Source organism: Drosophila mauritiana, chromosome 2R (genome assembly GCF_004382145.1).
Source record: "Drosophila mauritiana strain mau12 chromosome 2R, ASM438214v1, whole genome shotgun sequence".
NCBI lineage: Eukaryota > Metazoa > Arthropoda > Insecta > Diptera > Drosophilidae > Drosophila > Drosophila mauritiana.
The window spans coordinates 12,876,070-12,902,448 of record NC_046668.1 but is presented as its reverse complement, the minus strand read 5'-3'; the positions used below and the strand labels follow the sequence as shown (position 1 = coordinate 12,902,448).

At 41.9% G+C, this 26,379-nt stretch overlaps 2 protein-coding genes across 2 annotated transcripts; one reads left to right on the top strand and one right to left on the bottom strand.

Moving 5' to 3' along the window:
• The first annotated feature begins 216 nt into the window (after positions 1-216).
• Positions 217-5,016, top strand: LOC117138664 (cleavage and polyadenylation specificity factor subunit 1). Its single transcript, XM_033300903.1, has 4 exons — positions 217-1,163; positions 1,240-1,803; positions 1,862-2,347; positions 2,413-5,016. The coding sequence occupies exons 1-4, from the start codon at positions 330-332 to the stop codon at positions 4,894-4,896; spliced, it is 4,368 nt and encodes a 1,455-aa protein (XP_033156794.1). The 5' UTR covers positions 217-329; the 3' UTR covers positions 4,897-5,016.
• A 198-nt stretch (positions 5,017-5,214) lies between these two features.
• Positions 5,215-21,317, bottom strand: LOC117138666 (protein suppressor 2 of zeste). Its single transcript, XM_033300904.1, has 4 exons — positions 20,735-21,317; positions 6,174-7,359; positions 5,936-6,108; positions 5,215-5,872 (listed from the first exon to the last, which is right to left on the bottom strand). The coding sequence occupies exons 1-4, from the start codon at positions 20,942-20,944 to the stop codon at positions 5,756-5,758; spliced, it is 1,686 nt and encodes a 561-aa protein (XP_033156795.1). The 5' UTR covers positions 20,945-21,317; the 3' UTR covers positions 5,215-5,755.
• Positions 21,318-26,379: the final 5,062 nt, after the last annotated feature.

The following is a 26,379-nucleotide window of genomic DNA, read 5'->3' as shown; positions in this document are numbered from 1 at the left end:
TATATTAAGTTTAGACTCGTAACTTATGCAAATACGTAACATACATGTTTAAATGTAAAAATAAAACAGCTTATATGGGGTCAAATACAATTTGCAATATAATAACTAACGAATGACTTAAAAATAGCGAAAACAAAAGGCAAGACTAAAAACAAGCCAATATGGTATTCCACCCACCAAAAAGTTTTCACATCCAATGAGCGATAACTCTGCACCCACAATCGATAGTTCCGCAGCTGCTGTGTGTTGGGCCGGCAAATTGTTTAACTGGCTAAAATTGTTGATAATGTTTTAAGAAGTTGCGACACCGAGCAAACCAGACCACCGCAATGTTTTCGATGTGCAAGCAGACGCATCCCGCCACGGCGGTGGAGTTTTCGATAGCGTGCCGCTTCTTCAACAATCTGGATGAGAACCTGGTGGTGGCGGGCGCCAATGTGCTGAAGGTGTACCGGATAGCGCCCAACGTGGAGGCGAGCCAGCGTCAAAAGCTGAATCCCAGCGAGATGCGTCTGGCGCCCAAAATGCGACTGGAGTGCCTAGCCACATATACGCTCTATGGCAATGTGATGTCGCTGCAGTGCGTCTCATTGGCGGGTGCCATGCGGGATGCGCTGTTGATTAGTTTCAAGGACGCAAAATTGTCCGTACTGCAGCACGATCCGGATACTTTTGCGCTGAAAACCCTCTCACTTCACTATTTCGAGGAAGATGATATACGTGGCGGCTGGACGGGTCGCTATTTTGTGCCCACAGTTCGCGTGGATCCCGATTCCAGGTGCGCCGTCATGTTGGTCTACGGCAAACGGCTGGTGGTCCTGCCCTTCCGCAAGGACAACAGCCTGGACGAGATCGAGCTCGCGGATGTGAAGCCAATTAAAAAGGCTCCCACGGCAATGGTCAGCAGGACGCCTATTATGGCATCGTATCTGATAGCACTGCGAGATCTTGATGAGAAGATCGACAATGTTCTGGACATACAATTCCTGCACGGCTACTACGAACCAACGCTGCTTATACTCTACGAACCGGTGCGAACCTGTCCGGGAAGAATAAAGGTGCGCTCCGATACTTGCGTTTTGGTGGCCATTTCGTTGAACATTCAGCAGCGAGTGCATCCCATTATTTGGACCGTGAACAGTCTACCTTTTGACTGCCTACAGGTGGGTGTGAACTATTTGAAAATGCCGCTTTCCTTTTAGGTGTCAAAACGTTTAATTTGTCATTTTCACCTTACAGGTTTACCCGATTCAGAAGCCCATTGGTGGTTGTCTGGTAATGACAGTCAATGCTGTAATCTATCTTAATCAGAGTGTTCCTCCATATGGCGTCAGTTTAAACAGTTCAGCGGATAACAGCACTGCATTTCCACTGAAGCCACAGGATGGTGTTCGGATCAGTTTGGATTGTGCCAACTTTGCATTTATTGATGTCGACAAGCTGGTAATCTCGCTTCGCACTGGAGATCTATACGTGCTCACGCTTTGCGTTGACTCAATGAGAACGGTTAGGAACTTCCATTTCCACAAAGCAGCCGCCAGTGTGCTAACTAGTTGTATCTGCGTCCTGCACTCCGAATACATATTTTTGGGATCACGTCTCGGAAATTCCTTATTGCTGCACTTTACAGAGGAGGATCAGAGCACGGTCATTACGTTGGATGACGTGGAACAACAATCGGAGCAGCAGCAAAGAAATCTGCAGGACGAGGATCAGAATTTGGAGGAAATTTTCGATGTAGATCAAGTGGAAATGGCACCGACCCAAGCAAAATCGCGTCGCATCGAGGATGAGGAACTAGAGGTTTGTAAACAATATACTTAAAGTTTTGAATTGGTTTTAAATTTGATCGTGTTTGCAGGTGTATGGTTCTGGAGCTAAGGCATCGGTTCTTCAGCTGCGAAAATTCATATTTGAGGTGTGCGACAGTCTAATGAATGTAGCACCAATCAACTACATGTGCGCCGGAGAAAGAGTGGAATTCGAAGAGGATGGCGTTACGTTGCGACCACATGCGGAATCTCTGCAAGATCTAAAGATAGAACTAGTCGCTGCCACGGGTCACAGCAAAAACGGAGCTCTGTCCGTATTTGTAAACTGCCTTAATCCTCAAATCATAACAAGTTTTGAGTTAGACGGGTGCCTGGATGTGTGGACTGTGTTTGATGATGCCACAAAGAAGTCTTCGCGCAACGATCAGCATGATTTCATGTTGCTTTCACAAAGGAATTCTACATTGGTTTTGCAAACAGGACAGGAAATTAATGAGATCGAGAATACGGGCTTTACGGTTAACCAGCCGACCATATTTGTCGGTAATCTCGGTCAGCAGCGGTTCATTGTTCAGGTTAGTTTAAGGTGGTATTAATTAAGCTACGGGATTTTGTAAATAATAATTTCTTTATTCATTAGGTCACAACCCGTCATGTCAGATTATTGCAAGGAACTAGATTAATTCAAAATGTCCCCATTGATGTGGGCTCGCCAGTGGTACAGGTGTCCATAGCAGATCCGTATGTTTGCCTGCGAGTGCTCAACGGCCAGGTTATCACATTGGCGCTGCGAGAAACCCGCGGAACTCCTCGTCTGGCTATCAACAAGCATACCATTAGCAGTTCTCCCGCCGTGGTTGCCATTTCGGCGTACAAAGATTTGTCAGGACTATTCACAGTGAAAGGTGATGATATAAACCTGACGGGCAGCTCAAACAGTGCATTTGGACATAGTTTTGGTGGCTACATGAAGGCCGAGCCCAACATGAAGGTGGAGGACGAAGAAGATCTGCTCTACGGCGATGCCGGAAGTGCCTTCAAGATGAACAGCATGGCGGATTTGGCGAAACAGTCGAAACAAAAGAACTCGGACTGGTGGCGACGTCTTCTTGTGCAAGCAAAGCCCAGCTATTGGTTAGTGGTTGCCCGTCAGAGTGGCACCTTGGAGATCTACTCAATGCCGGACATGAAGCTTGTGTATCTCGTGAACGATGTGGGCAATGGTGCAATGGTTCTTACGGACGCAATGGAATTCGTGCCCATTTCACTGACCACGCAGGAGAACTCGAAGGCGGGCATTGTTCAGGCTTGTATGCCACAGCATGCTAACTCTCCACTGCCATTGGAATTGAGTGTAATAGGCTTGGGGCTAAATGGAGAAAGACCCCTGCTATTAGTCAGGACGCGAGTTGAGCTGCTGATATACCAGGTGTTCCGATATCCCAAGGGTCACCTGAAGATTCGATTCCGGAAGCTGGATCAACTTAATTTGCTGGACCAACAGCCAACGCATATTGAGTTGGATGAAAATGATGAGCAGGAGGAGATAGAATCTTATCAAATGCAACCAAAGTATGTTCAAAAACTTCGACCATTCGCCAACGTTGGTGGACTTTCCGGCGTCATGGTATGTGGCGTCAATCCTTGCTTTGTTTTCCTAACATTCCGAGGAGAACTTCGCATACACCGGCTGCTCGGTAACGGAGATGTGCGTAGCTTTGCTGCCTTCAACAATGTTAATATTCCCAATGGATTCCTTTACTTTGACACCACCTATGAGCTTAAGATCTCTGTGTTGCCCAGCTACTTGAGTTATGACTCAATTTGGCCGGTGAGAAAGGTTCCTCTCAGATGTACACCAAGACAACTTGTTTACCATCGCGAGAATCGGGTTTACTGCCTCATCACTCAAACGGAGGAACCGATGACCAAGTACTATCGGTTCAACGGCGAGGATAAGGAGCTGTCCGAGGAAAGCCGTGGCGAGAGATTCATCTACCCCATTGGCTCGCAATTCGAAATGGTTTTAATATCACCGGAAACCTGGGAAATTGTGCCAGATGCATCAATTACCTTTGAGCCCTGGGAACACGTCACCGCCTTTAAGATCGTTAAGTTGTCTTACGAAGGTACAAGATCAGGACTCAAGGAATACCTTTGCATTGGAACTAACTTTAATTATAGTGAGGATATTACCAGCAGAGGAAATATTCATATTTATGATATTATTGAAGTGGTTCCCGAACCCGGAAAGCCGATGACCAAATTCAAGATAAAGGAAATATTTAAGAAGGAGCAGAAGGGACCAGTTTCTGCCATTTCAGATGTTTTGGGCTTTCTGGTGACGGGTCTTGGCCAGAAGATCTACATTTGGCAGCTTCGTGATGGAGACCTTATTGGAGTGGCTTTTATAGATACAAATATCTATGTCCACCAGATTATCACCGTGAAATCCCTGATTTTTATTGCAGATGTCTATAAATCCATAAGTTTGCTGCGCTTCCAGGAGGAGTATCGCACATTGTCGTTGGCCTCGCGAGATTTTAATCCCCTGGAGGTTTATGGAATTGAATTCATGGTGGACAACTCCAATCTGGGTTTCCTGGTAACCGATGCCGAGCGCAATTTAATTGTCTACATGTATCAGCCGGAGGCCAGAGAATCACTGGGTGGCCAGAAACTTCTCCGCAAGGCGGATTATCACCTGGGTCAGGTGGTGAACACCATGTTTCGGGTGCAGTGCCATCAAAAGGGATTGCATCAGCGCCAACCATTCCTATACGAAAACAAGCATTTCGTAGTTTATGGAACGCTAGACGGAGCATTGGGATATTGCTTGCCCCTTCCCGAGAAAGTCTACAGGAGATTCCTTATGCTGCAGAATGTTCTCCTTTCCTACCAGGAACACCTGTGCGGCCTCAATCCTAAGGAATACCGCACTCTTAAGTCATCCAAGAAACAAGGCATCAACCCGTCTCGCTGCATCATTGACGGAGATTTAATTTGGTCATATCGCCTAATGGCCAATTCGGAACGCAATGAAGTGGCCAAGAAGATTGGCACGCGGACTGAAGAAATCCTGGGTGATTTGCTGGAGATCGAACGACTAGCCAGCGTTTTTTAGACATCCTATAGTGTCAAAGGTGTAAAGTTTTAGTTTATAGTTGTATTTGTAATTTATGTTACGAGTTTCTCAATTGTAAATCTAGTTTTATAGCCACAACAAAGTATTTTGTTAAGTAAACTTGGAGTTTCTTATGGTTTTGGTGGTCTGGAGCACAATTCTGAGTGCTATGAAAGGTAGTTAGACTATAGATCAATAATACAGCCATGAAGGGTCAAAGTATTGGGCTAATCTTCCAAATAGTTTGCTTTTTCTTCTGGGGTTTTTGGATGTATACTTATTTAGCTAACCATTACCAAAATGAAACAATTGAAGACATAAATTGGACGCTTTTGTGATGCGTCTTGCCTGTGTCACAGCTGAAGCTGATGGCATTCTTTATGTATTTTATAATATATATAATGTATATGTATACTAGATTATTCATTGTATAAACTAACAACATCATCAGTATCAGTATCAGTTAGTTAACTCAATGTGCAACAGCCAGTGACAGGCGTACACTCGTCGAACGAAGAAAATACACATTTCCAATCGAAGATCATCCGAAAAAATGAAAGAAAACTTATAGGCGATGTATAATTAAAGAAATTGCAAACTGTCTGCTTAATTGGTACTTGGTAGTTTGTAGGTGGTGCGTATGTGGTTTTCATGTGTTATATGAAGGACATGTGGGTATTTGTGGGTGTCTGTGGAAGGCGCTTCGTGTGTCCTTGTTTCGTTGAGCAACTAATTTAGTTCAAATAGCGAAAACAATTTTGAAGGCGGCGGCTAGGCGACAGGCAAACAAATTATGCAGATTGCGAGCTGATATATTTATGTGTACGTAGTGGTGACTCCAAAATCCCTGCCAGCTTAGCTAGCCCTCGATCTGAGATCGCAGGCGGGGCCGTGGCAAGTCCCCAAAAACAGCCTCGCCATGGACACTTCTGGTCAGCGCTTGGATGCTGGCCGCTATGTCGATGTTGTCCATTCCCTGACAAAAAGAGATCAGCCATTAGTTTCATATGTTTTTTGGATTGTTAAATGGTGATCTCACCTCCTCGCAGCCCTGCCCGAAGTTATTGTTGTTGGCCACAGCAGCTCTCTCGGCCAGCGTGGTGTTGGCTATCTCGATGGGCAGACTCCGGGCGAAGTTCATCAACTGCGCATGGCTGGGACGCCCTCCGCCTCGCACTGGTATGGAAATGGAGCTATCCGGGTCCAGAGCATCTGTAATTTGAAAACATATTGTGGTAAATAAAAATGTGGATGAGGTACAATTTTCTAGTACTCACCTTCAGCTTCATCCGCAGCTTCGTCATCTAGGACGCTTCGTAGGCCATTTTGTTGGCTCAGCTGCTGAAAGGGATTGTGCTGATGCTGCTGCTGGTAGATCAGGCTGCGCGGGTAGCTAGGCACGGGCACGGACTGAACAGGAACTGGAGCATCCACATCCTCCAGATCGAACAGGCAGTCATCTGCATCTTCGTTAGCACTGGACTGACCCACTCCATTTGGAGTCAACGTCTGGGTGGGTGGACCACCAGCACCGCCGGCTGCCGATTGCTGCCGGAAGGTGGGGCTGTTGCCCACGCTCATGGGCGTGGCTTCTGGGGTGGCGGGCGGTGTGTCAAAGTGAGACATCTTCCTGGACACCGAGACACTCTGCGGGGCCTGCTGCTGCTGCTGTTGCGCCTGCAACTGTTGCTGCTGTTGCTGTGCCAGCAACTGTTGCTGCGGCTGCTGGTTCAGCGTTAGGAAGTTGGGCGGATGTGTCAACGTAGTAGTGGGTGTGGTGGGTCCACCATTCAACTCCCGCCGGCTGCTGATGGTGTTCCTGCGCCGGGCAGTGGCACTCTGCGGCTGATTGGCCGCCACATCGAGGGCGGGAAGCATGGCACGATCGAGTAGCTCCGAGGCCTGCTCGGGCAACGCGCGAATAACTTTGAAAAGCAACGCGCAGTCCTGATCCGATTTCTCCCGGAAACTGTTCAGCAACTGGAACTGAGTGCGTGTATACCGCTCGATTCTCTCGTTTGTCTCCACAATCTCCTCCTGCAATCGCGCCTGCTGGTGCGCTTGTATCATTCTCAATCTCTGCACCCTGGCATCCGTGGGATTCGCAGACAGCGAGCCGATGCTCAGACTCGATGCGGAGTTGGATAGTCCACTGGTGGGTCGAGTGGATCCAGAGTCACTGCCAGTGTGATCCATGATCAGCAGCTCGAAGGTCTCCGAGAAGGCTTTGTTGGACTTCCTTTGAGCCAGCTCCTCGCTGCTGGTCAACAGCGTGCAGTTGATGAGGTAGAGTGTGGGCGTGGCCCCGGCGCCCGCCGTCAATCGCTTGGCGCACAGCACCTCCTTGCAGTTGATGCACAGGCTCAGCTGCCAACTCTGGCCTGCGGCTTCAATGGTGAGACCATACAACAGCTCCCGCTGGTTAATCACAGCCACGGTGAGGTCTGGAATGGGACCATAGGCCTGAAACGGCAAGAAAAAACTCGAATATTAATGCTTGTTTAAGAAAATGTATTTCCTTAATTCCATATAATTATTCCAATTTTTTTTTTTACATTTTTGTATAACTAAATGGTTATTGATTTGTGTATCAGGCTTCACCTGGGTGCAACCCTCACATTCATATTAAATTGGATTACCTTTAGTCAACAAGTTGATAAGACTTTCCACACAGTCAGTCTGGTCAATGTCTGATAAAGAGGGATTACCAATTTGCCCCATTATTATCTGCACTTTTGATCACAACGGAAAAGCCAGCCTTTCTTCGATGTTTGCCCAGTCAACAACCCCGCCGCACAGTAGTTCAAGTGCAAATTTGTCAATTATGTTCATTTCGAGTGCGGCGCCCGATTGTGTATTGTGTGAAGACTTTATCGGAAAACAAGAAACCGCTGATGAACACGAAAACAACAAACAATTAGTGCAATGGCAAAATGATGTTGATGATGTGTGCCATCATATAGAGCAGCCGAAGACAACTTGAATTATTCTGGTTGTCATGGTGACAAACAGACGATGCGATGGGTAAACAACAAGTTCATGATATCGCCGAATCGATTAAAATAGTCTGGTTTCCAAATGCCAAAATAGAAACAAACAAGTTTGCAGTCTGCCAATGAAACCCAAATACATATATCCATCATCATAATGCCCCGCTTATTTAGACACATAGTTAAATTCCTCCCACTTATGCAAAATAATTCCGGCATGTTTGGAATCGTAGCACGTGTTTGCCGACTGACACAGGAGAGAAAAACACTTTTTATAGACGTGCTTGGCTAAATTTGACACTCGCGTCCACCACAATCAAGTAATATTCATGTGGACAATGAGGAGCGCAGGGCGAGATGAGGAGCGGGTGGGACACACTGGACACACAAGTGCACAAACAACCATTCGCACACGTAGATACACCGAATTAAATTGAATTAACGTACGAACTGCAAACGTCAACAGAAATCAAATGACAATGTTGCCCGACGTCAGCTAAGCGCTTCTGAATCGCATAGCATCGTTTTCCACATAACCATCTCATCACTTTTTGCCAGGTGGGCAGGGCAAACAAGAGATCATCTAGGCGACCTAATCCTATATTATTATATATAAATATACTTTATAATATACTTTCACAATTCAATTAAATTCATGAACCAAAACGAAATGTTTTTCATTCGTTCAGAAGGCTGATATTGTCCATAAACTTGACTGTCAACTCAATTTCCGGCATTTCAAAACTGCAGCTGCATTCGTTCGTCTTTATTCGGAAATTTGTTTTCGCATCCATTTTGGACAATAACAAGTTGCGGTCACACCCACTCAAAAAATATTGTTTTCAATGCAAATTCCGAACTTGTTTACACCGAGTGCGGTAATATCTAATCAGGCCCAGCCAGTCGGCGGCAATAATTATACATATGAATGAAACAGAGGAAAAGGCACTAAAATGTGACACAGCAAATGCATTGTTGTCAAGTGTTTTGGCACTCGGCTGATATTATTGCTGGCAAACGCATAAACATATTTATGGGCTCAAGCCTATTTGCTCGGTTTCAAATTGCAGTTTTATGGCTGTTTTCGTAACCGCAAGACCCAACTGACTGACCGACTGACTTGTTGTTCTTGCTGCTAATTTGCTGCGCTGATACCCTGTAAGATGGGGATTTAGTCACAATGAGTCATTATGCCTTTCTTCGATTGAGCAGCAGATAATATAAGTGGTACAATTTTAGATTTATGATGATATCTGCTGGGAAGGCGTAATTAAGATTAAAAACATATAAGTAACCCAAAAATATCTTGATCACATTTAACCATTCCCCAAAAAAATACAGCAATAAATATGGGTATTTAGAACGGAAAGTTTTCGCGCCATCCGAATCTAGGGTAACTGATAAATCGATCATTGCTGATTGCCATCCATCATCATTCATTCAGGATTTTTTTTTCAGCATGGTTTATGGTTTTATGGCATAGCTGGCTAAGCTTGAAGTGGGTGTTTTTGTTGACTGGTTTGACGGGCCCCAAAAACGCCCGACATTATCAGTTAAGACTTCAGACAAACCATCATCATAGCCAGTTGGTTAGTTAGTTGCCCTCCTCCTATGCAGTTTGCCCTTTGCTTGCCAAACATTTTGCATGCAATCTTCGCCCCTGCCGCGAATCGCGATCTGCCAAATGTCAATGACTCTTCTCAGTGACTTTCAGACTGCAATGACAACAATTGAAGGCAATAGTTGCCTTCGCCGACGTCGTTCTCGTCGTCGTCACTTCATTGGATTGCTTAATTAACCTAACTGCCTGTTCGAATGATCGACTCTTGCTTAATTGAAATTAAATGTCTGCGCGCTGTCCTGCTAATTATGTGACTGTGGCGCCACCTAGTGGCCGGAACCAGTGGCTGTTAGCTAATTAAATAACCGTTTACGTTCGACTTTGACGTATGACCATTTGCTTTATGGCCCGGCCAGCCAAGACGGGCATTTGATTAATTGTAATCGCGTCTTCTGGCCGAAATAATAAATAAAACATGGCGTGTTCTAGCCGGTTGGCCGAAAGAGATGCAAAATCGCCAGAGGAAACGCGCCGAGGAGCACGTAACTACCACTCAGTCGCACGCTCTTCGCATATCGGAAATCAGTATAAAGCGATTTAATTGAATCGCGCGACATTTAAGTAATGTATGCAATCTAGACGGAATCAATTGCATTGCTGCCAACTGTCGAAAACGTTGTCCAACTGTCAGTCAGCGGGAGTCCGTGGATCACTTAATATGCACAGGGCAGATATATAGAAAATCGAAATACTATATTGCAACCAAAGACATGCTGTATTAATTATTTGATACTAGCTCAGAAACTACAGCAATTAATTAGATTTAGATTTATTAAGCTCTTTAATGTGCTAATGTTAGTTCTGATTCAAACGAAAGCAACTGAAACAGAACTTTACCTTCGTTTATATCATTATATTGTAATAGTATGTTATGTTATAAACTGCATAATATGGCCATAAAGTCGACTATAACTTGAGAGTTATGTGCCGGCGATCTTGGACGGGAAGTACGAGTGCATTAAGATGGAGCTATCAAGTGATTCTGCTGCTCGCTTATGCTGCAAAGCAAATAATGACGTTTTGCGATCATCGAAACCCTTGCGTACTTTTCAATTGCCTGTATCTATTTAATTTGGATTTTTCTGTATTATACAAACGACGGAGGCAATTGAAATTCATATCAGCGGGTAGTGGTGTCTGGAAATAATGCATATTCCCCCGCCGCTGCTTATGCAACCAGAACGATTCCCATAAAACAAACAACTTTAGAGCAATATGTGTGTAATAATTTTCTCGCATTTTGCACATTGCTGCATAATTAATTTGTTGTTGTTGTGCTAGGCGGCTGTGCAGTTTAATTGATCGAACGGCATTAATTAAGCCTGTAGCCTGTGACACTTGATGTGTCTAAATACGTTGGCCTAACTGATCGCCTAACTAACTAAGCGACTAGCCCTATCATTACTCAGTTACATATTTCGTTGCATATCAATTCGCTTTGCTATTGACTTGGCGAAAAACAAACACATTAAGCTGTGTCCAATGGGAGAAATGAGTCGTTTGTGAGACATAATATAAAATATTTTCACTTTTTAACGGCCCAAATAAAGATGGCATGCAAATAAAGATACGAAGTAGCAACAAATTGTATCTTAAGCCTTTTAAATAATAATGCTCTTGTTATTCCCGTGTCAGCTAATAATTTGCTTATCAGTTGATCTCGTATCAGTCTGATATCACACTTGAAAATCTAATAGAAAACAGGGTGGGAGGTCTGAAAATGCCGGGAGGGGGCATTAACCTGTTGCAAGTGCTGGCACCCTCGTTAATTACCAATCAATCAGGTCGTCAATCATCCGAGGCTGGCACACCTTTCGCCGAAAAAAAAAGATAGATAGAAAGAGTGAAAAGAAAATAACAATCATCCGCCCGATTGACGCATTTTCCTTTGTTTTGTTTTCCATTTCTAATTCTATTTTCATTGGATTTTACTTTTTTTTTTTATAGCTTTGAGATAACTCGCCCGTGTTGCGTTTCATCGGCAGAAACCGAAACTGAGCCAAAAAGAAAATAAGTTGTAAACAAATCAACTGGCAAAAGAAACTACGAAAATAATCTTTTATAGATTTGGATCCCCCCTCGAAATGGGGATGGCGAGGAGGAGTGGTTCGCTCTGGGGTGCGACTTGGTTCGCCTCGCTGCTCGCGAATAATACAATAATATAATACCCTCTCCCCCCATCTTCCTCTTCATGCATTTTTTCTTTTTTCATTTTCATTTTTTTTTTCGTTTTTTCGTCATTTTTAGTTAGTTTTGCCTCTGTTATTTTTTTGTCGAAAAAAAGAAGGCAAACACATTTCGCTCAGATACGTCGCCGTTCGTCGTTGGCCATTATCATAAACAACTTTAGACAGCTGGGGACACACGCGCGTGCTGGGCGTTTTCGCTCTGCGGATTGCGATGCCAATTTGTATTGCCGCGCTCTGTTTTTTGAAAAAAATTTCCACTACCAATCGACGGGCTTACGATTTGGGCAGTCCAGTCCATCTAGGGCTTTTGTTGTGCTCCTCCTCCGTCCGTTTCTTGGGTTCTTTCTGGGCCGCCAATGTGAGTCACTCAAGATGGGCTAAGTTCAATTTAAGCCCCTACATCAAAGTATCTTTGGGTCACTTGTTGGTCAAAACTTGTTTTCTCAGCCATCTAATGGGCCTAATATTTAGGGTTTTGGGTTCTGTTTCTTGATTGGAATTAATTGTTTACCCAATTTAAAGGGCCAATATACATATTTTATTAAAATGGCTTCGTTTCTGAATCGTATCATCGCATTTATAGATGAGTTATATTTAAAAGACTACAATTTTGTCTTTTCTCACTTAATGTGATTATCACTCATTTTATTTATTATTATATCTCAGTTAAAAAGTGAGTCTTTCTAATAGTATTCATCGTTGATTCATTTCAACTGTCAAACCACTTAAATTGTGGTTTTGTTAGCCTTAGTGAAAATTGATTATCTCCCCAGCTATTATTTAGATCGTACACGTATTACAAAATTAATTGCTGTCATGTTCAACTTTCTAAACCAATTTAAGCTTATTGTTTTCCAAGCCCTCTGCCTCCACCCCCCTCATTCGCACTTCCCTAATAAAATGTTGCCTTATCTACGAAAAAAAAAAAGAAAAAAGGGAAAAATAGTAAAAACAAGCGTATCATTCAATGTCGTTTGAAAACAAAATCTGATAACGCCCCAGACCCAAAACATCGCATATAGTCTCGCCAGCCTCTCCCCCCTCCTCCCTCGACCCCTCCACCGAGCCCTGCTCCCAAAAGATATATATTTCAATCGGGATTAGAATGAGGAACTGGAAAAAAGCTAGGGAAACGTGCACACGTGTGCTCCCCGCCGACAGATTAAACCTTTTTTTGTAAGTATGTAAATAAATGTGCTGAAATGAGTCGAAGCTCGATTGCCTACACATGAAAACAAATTTGCCTATATAATTACTCACCATAAGGCGGAAAACTGATTCTAAACTTGTTATTATTTAATAATATGTGTAACAAAACAGTTTGTTTAAGCAACTTGACAAGAAAACATTATGCTTAATTAGCCAGTAAGTAGTTATGCTTATATGAATATTATCAGATTAGATTATCAAATCAGATAACTTTTTGGTGTGACCGTACTATACAAAAATAAATACAAAAATTTAAAAGTCAAAAGCTTATTTTATTGAAATCATTAATGCTCAGTTATTATTATATGATTAACATCAGTAATTAATCTTTACGAATTTCATTTTAGGCATTAGACATTTGAGGGCCCTTCCCTATATATATATATATATATTGCTCGGTCAAATCAACTGATCAATTTCGCTCAGTGTGTAACAGTAAATTAAGCGCAACAATGTTTGCTCATCGGCGCACTGCTAAACAGACTTCGAACGGAGTGAGCGAGGGGCAAAAGGGGTTGGGGATTGGGGGGACTACGAGGTACATAGGTGTGCCAGTGTTATCTAAAAACTTTGACAAACAAATTTACGTTGGCGTGGATTTTGTTTGCCCAGCGCACCGCACAGCCGGCTACAGCTCAAATTTATTAAGCAAACAGCAAAGATGGCGGCATTCTCGGGCCTGCCCAACGTCTGCTGTTGTTAATTGTTAGTTTTATACACACTCACACAGCTCGTATAAATAATAATATAAATATACGGCCATCTATGTACATATGTATGTATGTAGATTCCTACTAGAATAATGAGATCATCTCATCTCTAGCGAACCCAAAACGCGACCTGCGCCTATTTTCGGAGCTACCGAATTATAGAGTTGTGATAAGACCTGCTTATTTGTGCAAACGGTCTAATTATAGCCTTTTTCCAGGCGTAAGAATTACAAGACAAGCCAAGTATTGATAAGGCTATCAACACTAAGAAAAAATAATAATTAAACTGTTTCAAGAATACTGAAGAATACAAGATGTGAATGATCAAGAACTCATTTGTATAAGCATGTTGAGAATAAGATTTTTGATTTCGCTCTAAGAATTCTTCTACGCGCTCTTCTCTTAATATCGAAAACTATTTTTTCGTAGTGCATTTTTTTTTTATATTTTCCACTCCTATTTGCGTATCAAATTTAGACCCCTTGTTTCGTGTTTATCCGAAGTAAACAAATCTTTGTGGCCGCCGCACATTTGACACAGTTTTCATTATTTATTTATTTCTCGCCTGGCCACTACTATTATTTCTATTTTTCGGCTGCATTGTGTGTGTGTTGTTGTGCCTCAGAGCAAATATTTATGCGAAACCATCAAAATTTAAGGGGAAGCGATGAAATTAACCCCTCACCCGATAAAATCACGCATGCTAAACGTGATCGACGTGATCAAAAGGGAAAAAAAAAGAAAAAATCAGAGAATCAACCCCCCGAACCCAAAATGCCACCACCCCTTTTGGCATTCTTCAACCCTCTTGCACACGCAAAATAAATTATTCGCGTTTAGATATTTTGAAAAGAAGAGGTGTTTTCTCTGCTTTATTTTTATTTTTATTTTTAGCCGGCTTGCGATTTCTCAATTCAAGAATTTATAGTTCTGTTTACACGAGAGCGTTTGTACTATGTATGTATGTATGTATATGGCACTCAGTAGCTACATTTGTATGTACATATGTACAAGGCAAGTGGAAAAAGGTTAAGAGTTTACGAGCAAGGGCCAGGCTCATTAGATTGGCCCAAAGATTGGTACGCTGAAGTGTGTGGGCTTTATTACAGTACGGCAATCGACTGCCGCTGGCTTCAAGGTTATATTTGTTAAAGATTAACATTGGTTTTCAATTAACCGAGACACGCGCACTGCAAGCAGCTGGTCATATATGTATTTTTCCATATGTATTTATGTGGGGTTAAAGGGGTGGTTAACTCTGATTGACCAGCGTACTCTTCTGGGACTCCGAAGCTCTGACCTTGCCATATCATAATGGCAATTTCCTGCTCGGGATGATGTGCTGCCTTCTAAAGGGTCAGTAAATGAAAATAAGCATAAGCTGTCAGTCTAAAAGATATAATTCAACTTGGTATATCAGTAATAATTTGCCTCTAATTTTAACTTTATATTTCTGATGATAAGCGCCCGCCCAACTGTTTATAAAGGGCCATCTCAGAGGCTGATAATATAGCCCAAGTTTTGATAAGAAATTTATTTTATAGGCATATATAATACCTTCCAGTTTGCATTATTATTAATTTCCTAGACACATTTCATCACCATTGTTTGTTTATTTGTTTTTTAAGTTTTTTCTTTTTTGGCCCAGACAGCAATTAGGCCCTACTCGCCTGATTTTCGATAAAGTATTAGTGATTTCCCACTTATCATTCCACCATTCCACTTACTAGTATGGTTACACAAACCCATCCAGCAAAAACCGCCTCGATTCACAGACTTTACATTTGATAATGGCTATTTTTAGAGTACACAAACGTTGTCATTGCAGGCGCGCCTTACATTCTCTCCACACACCCTCTCCACCCTCCCCCTCATCATATGAGGAAAATATAACTTAAACTGATTGATAACTCGTGCTTGGGATTTGCTTTGTTGATATTTGCCTTGTGGAATCGGTGGATTGGAAAAGGGTTTTCGGTTTCATAACGCGATTAACTGGGCTAAAAATAAACATGGCCATTAGCATATGAATGCAGTTGTTTTGTTGTCTCTTGTTTTAGCTTTGTTCATCAAACTCGTTTCTCGGCCCATTCAAAGATCGTGTATTGTTTTGATTTTCAATTAACCAATTTTCACAGGTGAGAGCGCCAACGATTGAAGAAGGGCGGAGGCGATTAAAGGCTCTAATCATAAATAAACCACTTCGAAAGGCGAAACTGGGAGGCAGACATCGATTGACGACAGCGCGACTGGCAGCAATCGTTTTATACATATATACTCTATACTATATGGAAAAGTGGCAGGGAGTATCAGTATTTGTGTCGCCGCGTTTTTACCGTTTGATAACCTAGAAAAGACGCCTAGGTAGGAGTGAGTGTGTGAAAGAGTGTGTGTGCGTGTGTGTGTGTGGGCGCTGGACAATCAAAATTGATAAGGGGCGTGCGCACAATCACAGCTACTTTTACTGCTGGATTAAGAGGCGATGACAAACAAACTGAAAGATACATGAATACATTTAGTAAACAACATAGTTCCAATTCTAGTCCATTCGCACAGAAATATCCAAAAGAACACGAAATAATGTCACTTTCTTTTAGTTTACTGATTTATACCAAAAGTTCCATAATGTTTAAACTTTATTTAATAGCTGCCATAAATATTATGACACACACATTAAATGCGCTTTGTAGACAATTGTAACCATATTATTCGCAAAATCATAAAGCATAATTGAGTGTTTTCAAAAACAATCATAATTACAAACAGATGTCACTTTAAGTGCGCGTTTCGAGTTAGCGAGCACTATTGTCAGTCAATTTCATTAGTGTTGCACAAGTCATTAGGAAGTTCGAGTTGACTAAATTCAAGCATAGCCTTGTAATGGCCCATCACACATCTTGCCCATATGTCGTCCGGCATTTCAACAAATTTTATGCATAAATTCATAATTTAAACATTTCGGGGCCTACGCAGTGGAGAGCTTTTATGGGCAGGGTTCGGGGGTTCCATGGTGGGGATGGTGGGGAGATGGTGGTGCTCCGACTGTCAACTGGCCCATCAAGTGGGCCCGAAAATGCCATTCGCCAGCAGTCCGCAGTAGGCATTTATGCCTTAGTGACCCCCTACCCGGCTTTCAATACATATGTATGTACATATATGTATAGTTTTTATGGCTGCCTTTTGTGCGCCTACACATGGCAAAACAAAGTAACATTGAAATGTTTATTAACCATGAAGAGAAACTACTAAGGCTAGAAAATGAAAATCAATTTACTAGAATAACTTAATCAAGAAGGGTGCGAATTTACAGGGTATACGATAGTACAATTTGAGTGTTACTAATTGGAAATTTATTCCAGTATGACACTACTACTATATAATACTATTCTAAATAAATCCAATTTACTATAACTTAATAAAGAAGGGTGCATCTCTACGGGTTATGCGATGTTTTGAAATTCCTTTTGGTAAGTAGTAAGTAATACGATTTTGCATCTTGATATGAAGTTGTTTTGATCCAAAAGACCCGCAGCAGTCCAATCCCAAAGGATTAACAATCTATTAGTTAGCTAGCAGTATGGCACTGCTGATATCGTTTGGTGTTTCTTCGAGTGATCGGCTCTTGGAGCAACTCCCTCTCTTTGGGCGCCCAGTGGGCCTTTTGGAGCCCCCTTTCTTCCGCTGCCCGGACTACTCCGTCGACTTTACGGCGGTCCAGTGCCTGGCCGGCCGCATTTGGAAATCTCGAAAACTTGTTTATCCAACACACACACACCCTCACACACACTCGAAAAAAAATATACTGCCAAGAGATGGGGGAAAAAATTATAAACAAGTTTTTTGTTTTGTATTTCGGCTCGACCGTTGTTGTTCTTCCTCTGCCTGTGCCTTCGCCTCTGCCCCTCGCCCCGCCCCGCTTGCCCAACACTCGCGACCGCTCTTTGTGCTTTTTACTTCTTGCTTGTGTGTTTTGTCGCTGGTTTCGTAATTTATTCTAAAAGCGTTCCGTTTTGGCTCTACATAGAAGTGTATACATATAAACACACGAGCCTGCATACTGATTTATACATACAGACTCATACTTGTGGCATATATGCTGTGATGTGTATTTGAATAACAGTTATACCCTGATCGATGATATTGAAACTAACTAATAAGTTGTGGGATACTTTCTTTTGATTTTAAATACCGCTGTTCAGAAACCTAGAGAGATATTACTAGATTTAATATTTCTAATATGCTAAAATATATATATTAATAATATGCTTTATTAGGTATGATTTATTAAATGGCACTTTATAATGTCTACTCATTTTCAATATGAAAAATTTATAAGTGAAGATTTATAAGGTGAAGATAGCGTATCTGCAATTCGATGTAGTTGCACAATTTGCTTTACTTTGTTTTCATTTGGTTTTTGTTTTGTTTTGTGAGCTTTGAATTATTCAAAATAACACTTTTGGTCTATTTGTCCGCGCTGCTGTTGTTGTAGCACGCCTCAGCGCTTTTGAAGTGGGTGCAACACAACGCAGCACAACACACAAAGCAACAAAAGCAACAATATGGCTATTGCCGACGATCTGCCAACCGCAAAAACAAAAACTAACAAGTCGTTGCCGTATTGGACAATTCAATTTTGCATTACAATAAATACGGCACTCGAGTTACAAACGTGCGGTGAAGGTACTTTTGTGCAAGCACCGCGATAACCGATTTTCTAAAATATTAATGAGTCCTCTACATAAAAAGATTTAATTATATATTTAAGTATATAAAAGCACTCAGGACTGCTTTGAGTTCGGAGCACATGTAATCTAAGCAATTAAAATGATGCCATCCATGATGATCCTCCTGAGACCCTGTCCACCCACTGGCTGTCAAACCTCGGGCCAGCAACTCCAATGGCTGTCAAAATGTGACGAGTGGCGTGGTCGAAAGTGGGAATAAAACGCAGACAGAGAAAAAAAAGGGGGAATAGGGAGATTTAACCTTGAAAAGTGTGGACAAGACAAGCGGCGATGACGCAGATATTCAGTTGTTTTTATTTTGTTAAATGGATAAGGTAGCACCAGGAACGAAAGATGGAAAAATTCGGCACAACTTAATAATAACAACAATTACAGACACAAAAAGTGAGGGGGAGAGGTTTTCAAAAAATAAAAAAACTTCTTATACAGCGCGGCCCACCAAAGTATTATTTGCTTGCAAATGTCAACTACTCAAGAACCAGTTTACCTTCTTAATAAATACACTTATGATCCGAATTTATGCACATAATTTCAATATAAATATAATTAAAAGCAAATATTAACCATTCGATTATGAACTTAAATAAATTCATAATTCATAATCGAAATTTTAAATGCCAAGTTAGCTACTGCAAATAAACAATGTTGTTATTTCCTTAAAGTTTGCTTATTTATATTAAATAATTGGCGTGCTAACTTTTAAAAAGGCAAGGGTTATCATGATACCTTCTAATCGCCTTACCAAAAACATTATTATTTGATTTATCAACAGCAGCAATTTGTTTTTACTAGTCTTAAGTTTGGGAATTTACCACTTGCTTATATCTTTCGACTAAGTTATGAAGGAAAAAAATGAAAAAACGACAACAATTAGAGTCAAGAAGTTATGATAACGTTTTTCAAGAAATCCCCATTTTACAACAAAAGACCAGATATTAATTTGTGTAGTTAAGTAATGACTAATGACGACATCGGTGATCTATAAATTATACATTTGTATGAATGTACACAGATACATATGTATGCTCGTAAGTTCTACCTGTTATTTTTAATAATTAAATAAATGGTATAACAAAGTATTTCCAGGTGCATTTTTATAATTATTTTCTTGGTAGTGACACCCTTAAATACTTTTACAAGAAGGACATAAATTTGCGACTTTATTAACCATTAACACACAACTTCCGAATTCCAGAACTGGAATATTCGACTTCGCTTAACCCCTGAATGCCAACCCCTTTGCGACTTTGTGACGTTTTTGGGAAAGCGAAACCGAACTGAAAATTTACTAAACGAAATTATGCAAATTACTTGCAACTGAGGGTGTGACAAATGAAAAGCAAGAGCGAATAAATCATAAAAAAAACGCGAATAAAAACGGGAAAAAGAAGGCGAGTGAAACAGAAGCTGACGCAGGAAACTAAAAATACCGGCGATCAGGTTGGCAAAGAGAATACCGAACCAGAACAGGGTGCTCCTGCTTGAAAAGGAGGAGCGAATGATAAACAGGTGCGGAACGAGAGGAGAATGGTAATGGTGGTAGAGGGGGTAGGGGTACGCGAAGGAGCGGGCAGACCGAAAATAAACCAGAAAATGTGAGGATTCCTCACGAGTTTCCTATGAGCAAATGGATGACCCTATTTCTTCTTGCCCTTCCATATTCCCTACATCCCTCCGTAGACCATCCCCCTTCCAATTCAATTCACGATTCCAGGCCTACATGTGCACATACATTTGTATGTATAGGCCTATGTTTGTTTTGTGTGTGTGTGAGAATAGGCGGCACAGGCAGAAACGGCAGAAAGCAAAAAAAAAAAAATAAAGCCGGCACACAAAACATAAAGAACGATAATAAAAACACACAAACACACACACTAGCAGCGCAACAACGCAAATACAGTGAATTTCGCTTAACAATTACCTTGATTAACGCAACTAAATAGAGTGTACTGTTAAGTTACACCAGCTCAATTAAGGGAAAAAGCAAGTTAAGCGAAAAACGTTACTCTTTAGTTATATTTCATACTTCATATGTTCCAGTTTTGTTGAATACTTTTCTTTGTGTTTACATTTTTTGGTAACAACAATGTATTAGCGGATTATAAATGCATTACTTGAGCGAATATTGTGTTCTATTCCCCTCTGGTCCTTTTAATCGTATCTCTACTGTGTGGCCGCAAAGAGAGCGAAAGAGCGCGCACTAGTGTCCCAGCATAGGCCTTTAGCCCATTGTTGTTGCCTTTTATGCTGCGCCGTTGTTGCCTTTGCCTACTCCCCAATCAATACATACTCCGTCCTGCTCTGGCACGCTGGGCGATAATCGGTTGACGAACTATATAGCGGCTATACTTGAATACCGAAAGAGACTTACGTGCTTAAAGAACTCCATGATATGGCTGTAGAAGACGAAGTCCAGTGGATACTTCTGCTGGAACACCTGCGACAGGAGGATCGCGGTGGGTACATCGCCGCTGGCGACATTTGCACCGCCCACGCGGCCCCCTGCCCCGCTGCTGCTGTTGCTGCGCTGCAATTTCGAAGTCGAAGCAACGAAATTCGAGCATTTGCACGAGATCAACATGATTTTGTTATTGCCGGTTAGCTGATAACGGTAATTGATGCGTCGTTCTCTTTCTCTCTCTCTTTCTATATTTCTTCTCACTTCACTAGCAAAACACTTCGATGTTCTTCTTCCTCTTCCTTATTTATATCTCGCAGCGCTTGATAATAACTATAACAACAACAACGAGTCCTTTAAATCACTTTCCCGCTCAATGTTGTTCGATACTTCGAGTGCAATTCAAGAACCCCTCGAGTCAGACGTCGACGAGCATTTGCGGGTATTCCGAGATTTTACGAGTTTTCCTCTGGTGACCGAAAACAATCGAACATAGCATACACCCACAACCGTTCAATTTTTTTTGTCGACTGTCTCCGATATCAGGAGGTTTGCCTGAAGCAATCGGTATCGCAATTCAGTGTGACCGTGTTGGGAATACCCGGTCATATTGGGAATTCCCTAAAATATCTTCGCTGAAACAGTTTTTGGTAACACCAGATGAAACTGATCTGGCAACTCTGTAAGTTACCAATGTTAAAGAAGCGTGCTGTTAACAGCGTATAATATTATATTAAACTGTGTAATTTCTAATGCGTTCGACATTAAATACATACATACATACATTCAATATATTTTTATAAGTAAGAATTAGTATTAAACTTGGAAAAGATTTCCGAACAATTTTTCAATGACTTTCAGTATCGTCATGAAATAACCATGAACAAACCAAATTTTTACATGTGAGGAGTTGCCACCTCGATTTGTAGACTTAATTTTTTCGAATCCAATCGTTGAAAGTCATATTGAAAAGTCTGGACTTCAACCATGTCAAATACGTTCAGTGTCAAATATATTATACGTATGTAATATATATTTGCATAAAATATGTATGTTAATTGCTTCTACATGTTATTTATATCAAGAGGGAATCGTTAAATTTATTCGGAGCTGAAAAGTGTGGCTGCACAATTGTAAAGTCTACACATTTTTCCTGTTGCCAGAATTTCAAGTAAAGGTGCCAAAGGAATCTAAATGAATGTTCATTGAATCTTTTTATGTTATTATTATTCATTATTATTGTAAGATCGAACAGTAAAGGTTTTGTTTTTTTTAAGTTTTTTTTTTTAAAGTGATATTATTTTTTAAAAATATTTTTGTATATATTTTTATTATTAAGATTAAGATCAAGTTAACAGAAAAAACTTGATTTCCCATACTGGTGAAATTTCAACCTGGGAAAACCCTTTCCTCGGTGGAGGTACCCCACACCCTGGGAAATCTCTGCACCACGAATCCGAGGAAGACTTTTAGAAGGAACCCGCACCCAGAAGAGACCACTCGATACGGACAGAAGGACATAGCCAGATTCTTTACACGGCCTGAAGCGCATCTTTTAATTTACAGGTATAAAATTGAGTCTGCTGTGAATGTACTCCCACTTGCAGCGCGATGCAATTGCACCACTTTTGAGCAATTTACTGAAACTTTCATTTGGTCCATTCGCACCACTTGCAACACTTGATTAAATTCCGGCATTCCGCCAACTCCAAAGGGGCATCAAAAATGCATGCTCCCAGTGAAGACACAGCCACGAAACCACTCTGCCTAGTGCAACCCAAAGGCGAGAAATCATAAAGTTGGCCACGTGCCGCAGGCTAACTTATTCCTCAGCTCCGGAGGACAGGTCAACTTTAAGTCACTCCTTTCCGGTTTCGGGGTTTCTTGATGGGCATAAATTATGCGCGAGTCGAGCGTTCGCCTGTCAAATTTGGCACCTGGTCGCGGTCGAAGGTCTTACAACACCGTGCCCCCCTCTCCATCCGCCTCCAAATGAAAGTGTTTGGACTGCCGGGGAGCCGGTCTATATCTGTGTATATTGTGTATATTTTGTGTTGGCCCCATGTAAGCATGTAAACCGTTTTAGCGGCCTGTTGGGTTCACCATGTAATTGAAATTGCGCTGCGTACGCGGCATTAAGTCATAAAAGCAACAACTACAGGCCACTACTCTGTTACCCAGCTAAATAAAAAAAATATATATATAAACAAGTTTGTCACACTCTGAGGCCAGGCACGTACTCGCCAAGAGGTCAAAACGCACTCTGGACATGATAAACCCGCGAGCAAATTGTGAAACTTGTCCGTTTCTGTCCACCACCATCACATATCATATCGTCATATCCCCATCATCATTATCATCTTGGAGCCCTGCCACTTGGCTGTGTGTACTGCTGTATGGGTCATAAAAGCAGCGTACTTAGAACAACTTAACACCGAAACCGAAGCGAACCAAAATTCCTGTTCAGGCAACATTTAACTACATTTAATTAAGGCCTTTCTATCTCTCGGGTTCTGGGTAAACGTTCTTTATTCAAGGGTCACAGAACAGCATCTGATTGTGTAATACAATCTATAGAGAGAACGTTGACTTTGTGCCGTTTGTGGCAATTTTGGAAGAGGTGAAGCACTGCGGCCTAATAGCAATTACTACTATTAGACATTGGAACTCTCCAATAATTTTCAGCTCTTGCTTTAGTTATACTTCACAAATTTATTTAAAATTTTAAAAAAGTACAGTAAATTTTTGAAAATTTTCAAAACAGCTTCTACTTACTAAGCTGCCGGTGACTTCTGCCCGCCTTCTGAAGCTTTTGTAAGGAGCCTGACGAGCTCGGATTCATCCTTCGCCACATCCTTTCCCAGCGGCATCCATTCGCTCCCTCTTGTTATCCTCGATTTGCTCTCCCTCTCGAAATTTGATCTTTTTGCCGTGATAAGAAATCGAGGGATAAGAAGGCGCAAAGCGTAAACACGCTCGAGGAAATGCCTGGGCAATTGCTGGGCCCCAGGTCCTTTGTCCTGGAGGACCTTTTATGTCTTATCAAGGCGAGCGAACTTGGGACGCTCGCCGGATCCCGCTGCCATTGGTCCCGATCGCGATTCCAATGCCGATCTTGGATGCCAGCTCCCGGTTGCGCCTGGTAACACAATACTTTTCGAATGCGCTGCAGCAGCGGGACCGCAATTCCAGCTCCTTTTTAAATTAATTCGCGAGAATTTAAGGCGGAGGTGCCATGCGGCGTGGTGATCCTGGCGTGTCCTGGCTCCCATTATTGTGTCAGCAACTTTATAAATTGCGCATAGAAAACAAACCGCCCGCAAATGCCAGGCCCAAGGAGTCCTTTGTCCTTCACAATCGCTGTTTATATTTGGTGCTGCCTGCCCTGAATGGCAATCAATCAATCAGCGATTGCGATGATCGCGTATCGATATCCATTTACATAACGCCGATTTCGGCACGTTCATTCCCTAATAAGGGAATCAATTGTGGTGTTTATATGGTGCGGTAAATCGGATTACGAAAGGAAATTGAATATAAGGAAGATATATTAGAGATTTTACACAAGGGGCAATATTTTAATCACTATAAATATTTTATTGCCTATTTCTATGAATTGGCAAATCTAATGGTGAAATTACTTGTTCACAATCACACTAGCTAGCTGAGTAAGGGTATCAGATATTCCTATATTAAAGCTTGACATTAAAAATCCGTGGCTTAATAAAAACCAAATGCACCATATATTCCTATAAAAGCTATTTATTTATAGAATATACATTTTACTCGCAGGGCAGTAAGTCAGAGTCAACCAAAGCATCTGACAGATACATTCTGTGCCACCCGTGCCACGCCCTCAAACGACGCCCTACTCATGTGTACCCGAAATTAGGTATATAGACACCTATAGGCACACTCACATTCAGAGAGAAGCACGGAGAATACTCGACCAATGGGAGCCGCTCGCATGTGTGTATCCGAGGGATTATGTATCTGTATCTGCAACTGTTTTCGGTTTCCGGTTCGGTTCTGTGCCCCAGCTCGTGCCGCCGAAGAAAACAAATGTTTAATAAAAACAAGTACGCAGCGGAGAACAAGAAAAATTATCTAGTAATTGCATAATTAAGTGTGCAGGACGGAGGGTAACTGTTTAGTTTTAATTTGTGTAAATTGCCGGCCTGATACGGATCCCGCGCGTGTTGACTATGCCATAACTATATGTGACTCCCCCTTTGGAACGAGGGATTATTAATTGAATTAGCGCCTCGCCGGCGAAGAGGATACTGTGAGATCTGTATCTCTGTGATCTGGTCAGCTAATTAGCGGCTAGCCCCGGCTCACAATTTCAGACAGGAAGTTGACAGGCAATTGACAAGTTTCGAATGAAGATAGAACCCTCCATTAGGCGATGAACTTAATGGTTAATAACCGAACCCAAATCAAAATTTGCATATCACAATTTGCGGGGGAAGATACACGGTAATCTTAGGAAGTACTGGCAAGTGAAGTGAATTTCCTGGGGCACATCCATCAAGAAATTCGCACGGTATTATTGACAAACGGATATGGGATATGGCGCTTTCAAAGTCATTTTCCCAGGCATTGTACCGCCCACATCTCATCATTCAAGCACATCCTTATCCGCATTGTCATTATCCCAACCCCAGGATCCATATCACTCCCCCAATCGGTAAATCACGCTAATAAGCCGGTAATGAACATAATGTAAGTGTAGCCCTCCTCTCTGGCGTATATTGCATGTTTGGCACACATTCCGTGTGCTCGAGCTCCTTGAAAACCAACCCCCACCCCTCTGATTTTACAGGCCGGAAGAGGAAACATTTGCCGGAGGGGTTGTGCAAAAAAAAAAAGAAGAAAAGAAAACAATTTTTCACTTTTGTTTTTGTTTAATAGGGCATGCGAATATATTTCACCGACCACAATTACCACCCCTCATTGTCAAGGACCCGAACTGAGTTCATTTCGCAGCTTTTGCTCCTTTCTGATTTACCCGTCGATCATTTGTCTCCATTTGCCACACGGTTTTGGGTGTTTTACGTGCATCTTCATCAGTGCGAAAAGCAAAGTTGGAGCTTCGCTCCTTTTCCACCATCGCGACTTGACTGATGGGAGCTTCTTCATTTGTCAATGTAACGCGATGCGGTCCCAAAAATGCTTTCTCACATGCCAGCCAGATATGAAGTTGGCCACAGAGTTGGTGGCTACTTACTTACACACACATTCAAGTTAAAGGCAAAATGATGTGCTGGTTGTTGGCCATCCCAGTTGCCTGGCCAGGCACTCAGTCAGTCAGTTTGCCAAACTGTCAGCCGACCAGCAGACTTTCAATCGTCGCATAGTGGTTTTTGAGATATTGACATAGATTTCAGTTGTTTCAGAATATTAACATAGTTAAGTGCAGTCAGTCTTTTGTAGATATGATTATGAATTTCTATCTCTCTTATTACGAAAGCTTTCTTGAATCAGTATTTTAAGTCCGGTTAATCCTGCTAGTTCGACTCTGGAGCTCCTCATAGCTCAATATCCAGTGACCACTGTTGACTCCCCTGTTGAAAATGAGCGTGTAAAAACCCGTCAAATGCCAGGAATACCAAAAA

Bases quoted from the DNA above. Each gene is read 5' to 3' on its own strand.
- LOC117138664 (XM_033300903.1), top strand. From the start codon at position 330: ATGTTTTCGATGTGCAAGCAGACGCATCCCGCCACGGCGGTGGAGTTT. The intron at 1,804-1,861 runs GTTTGTAAACAA...TCGTGTTTGCAG, and splicing joins TCGAGGATGAGGAACTAGAG to GTGTATGGTTCTGGAGCTAA. The intron at 2,348-2,412 runs GTTAGTTTAAGG...TTTATTCATTAG, and splicing joins AGCAGCGGTTCATTGTTCAG to GTCACAACCCGTCATGTCAG.
- LOC117138666 (XM_033300904.1), bottom strand. From the start codon at position 20,944: ATGTTGATCTCGTGCAAATGCTCGAATTTCGTTGCTTCGACTTCGAAA. The intron at 6,109-6,173 runs GTGAGTACTAGA...TTCAAATTACAG, and splicing joins AGCTGCGGATGAAGCTGAAG to ATGCTCTGGACCCGGATAGC. The intron at 5,873-5,935 runs GTGAGATCACCA...TCTTTTTGTCAG, and splicing joins TCGGGCAGGGCTGCGAGGAG to GGAATGGACAACATCGACAT.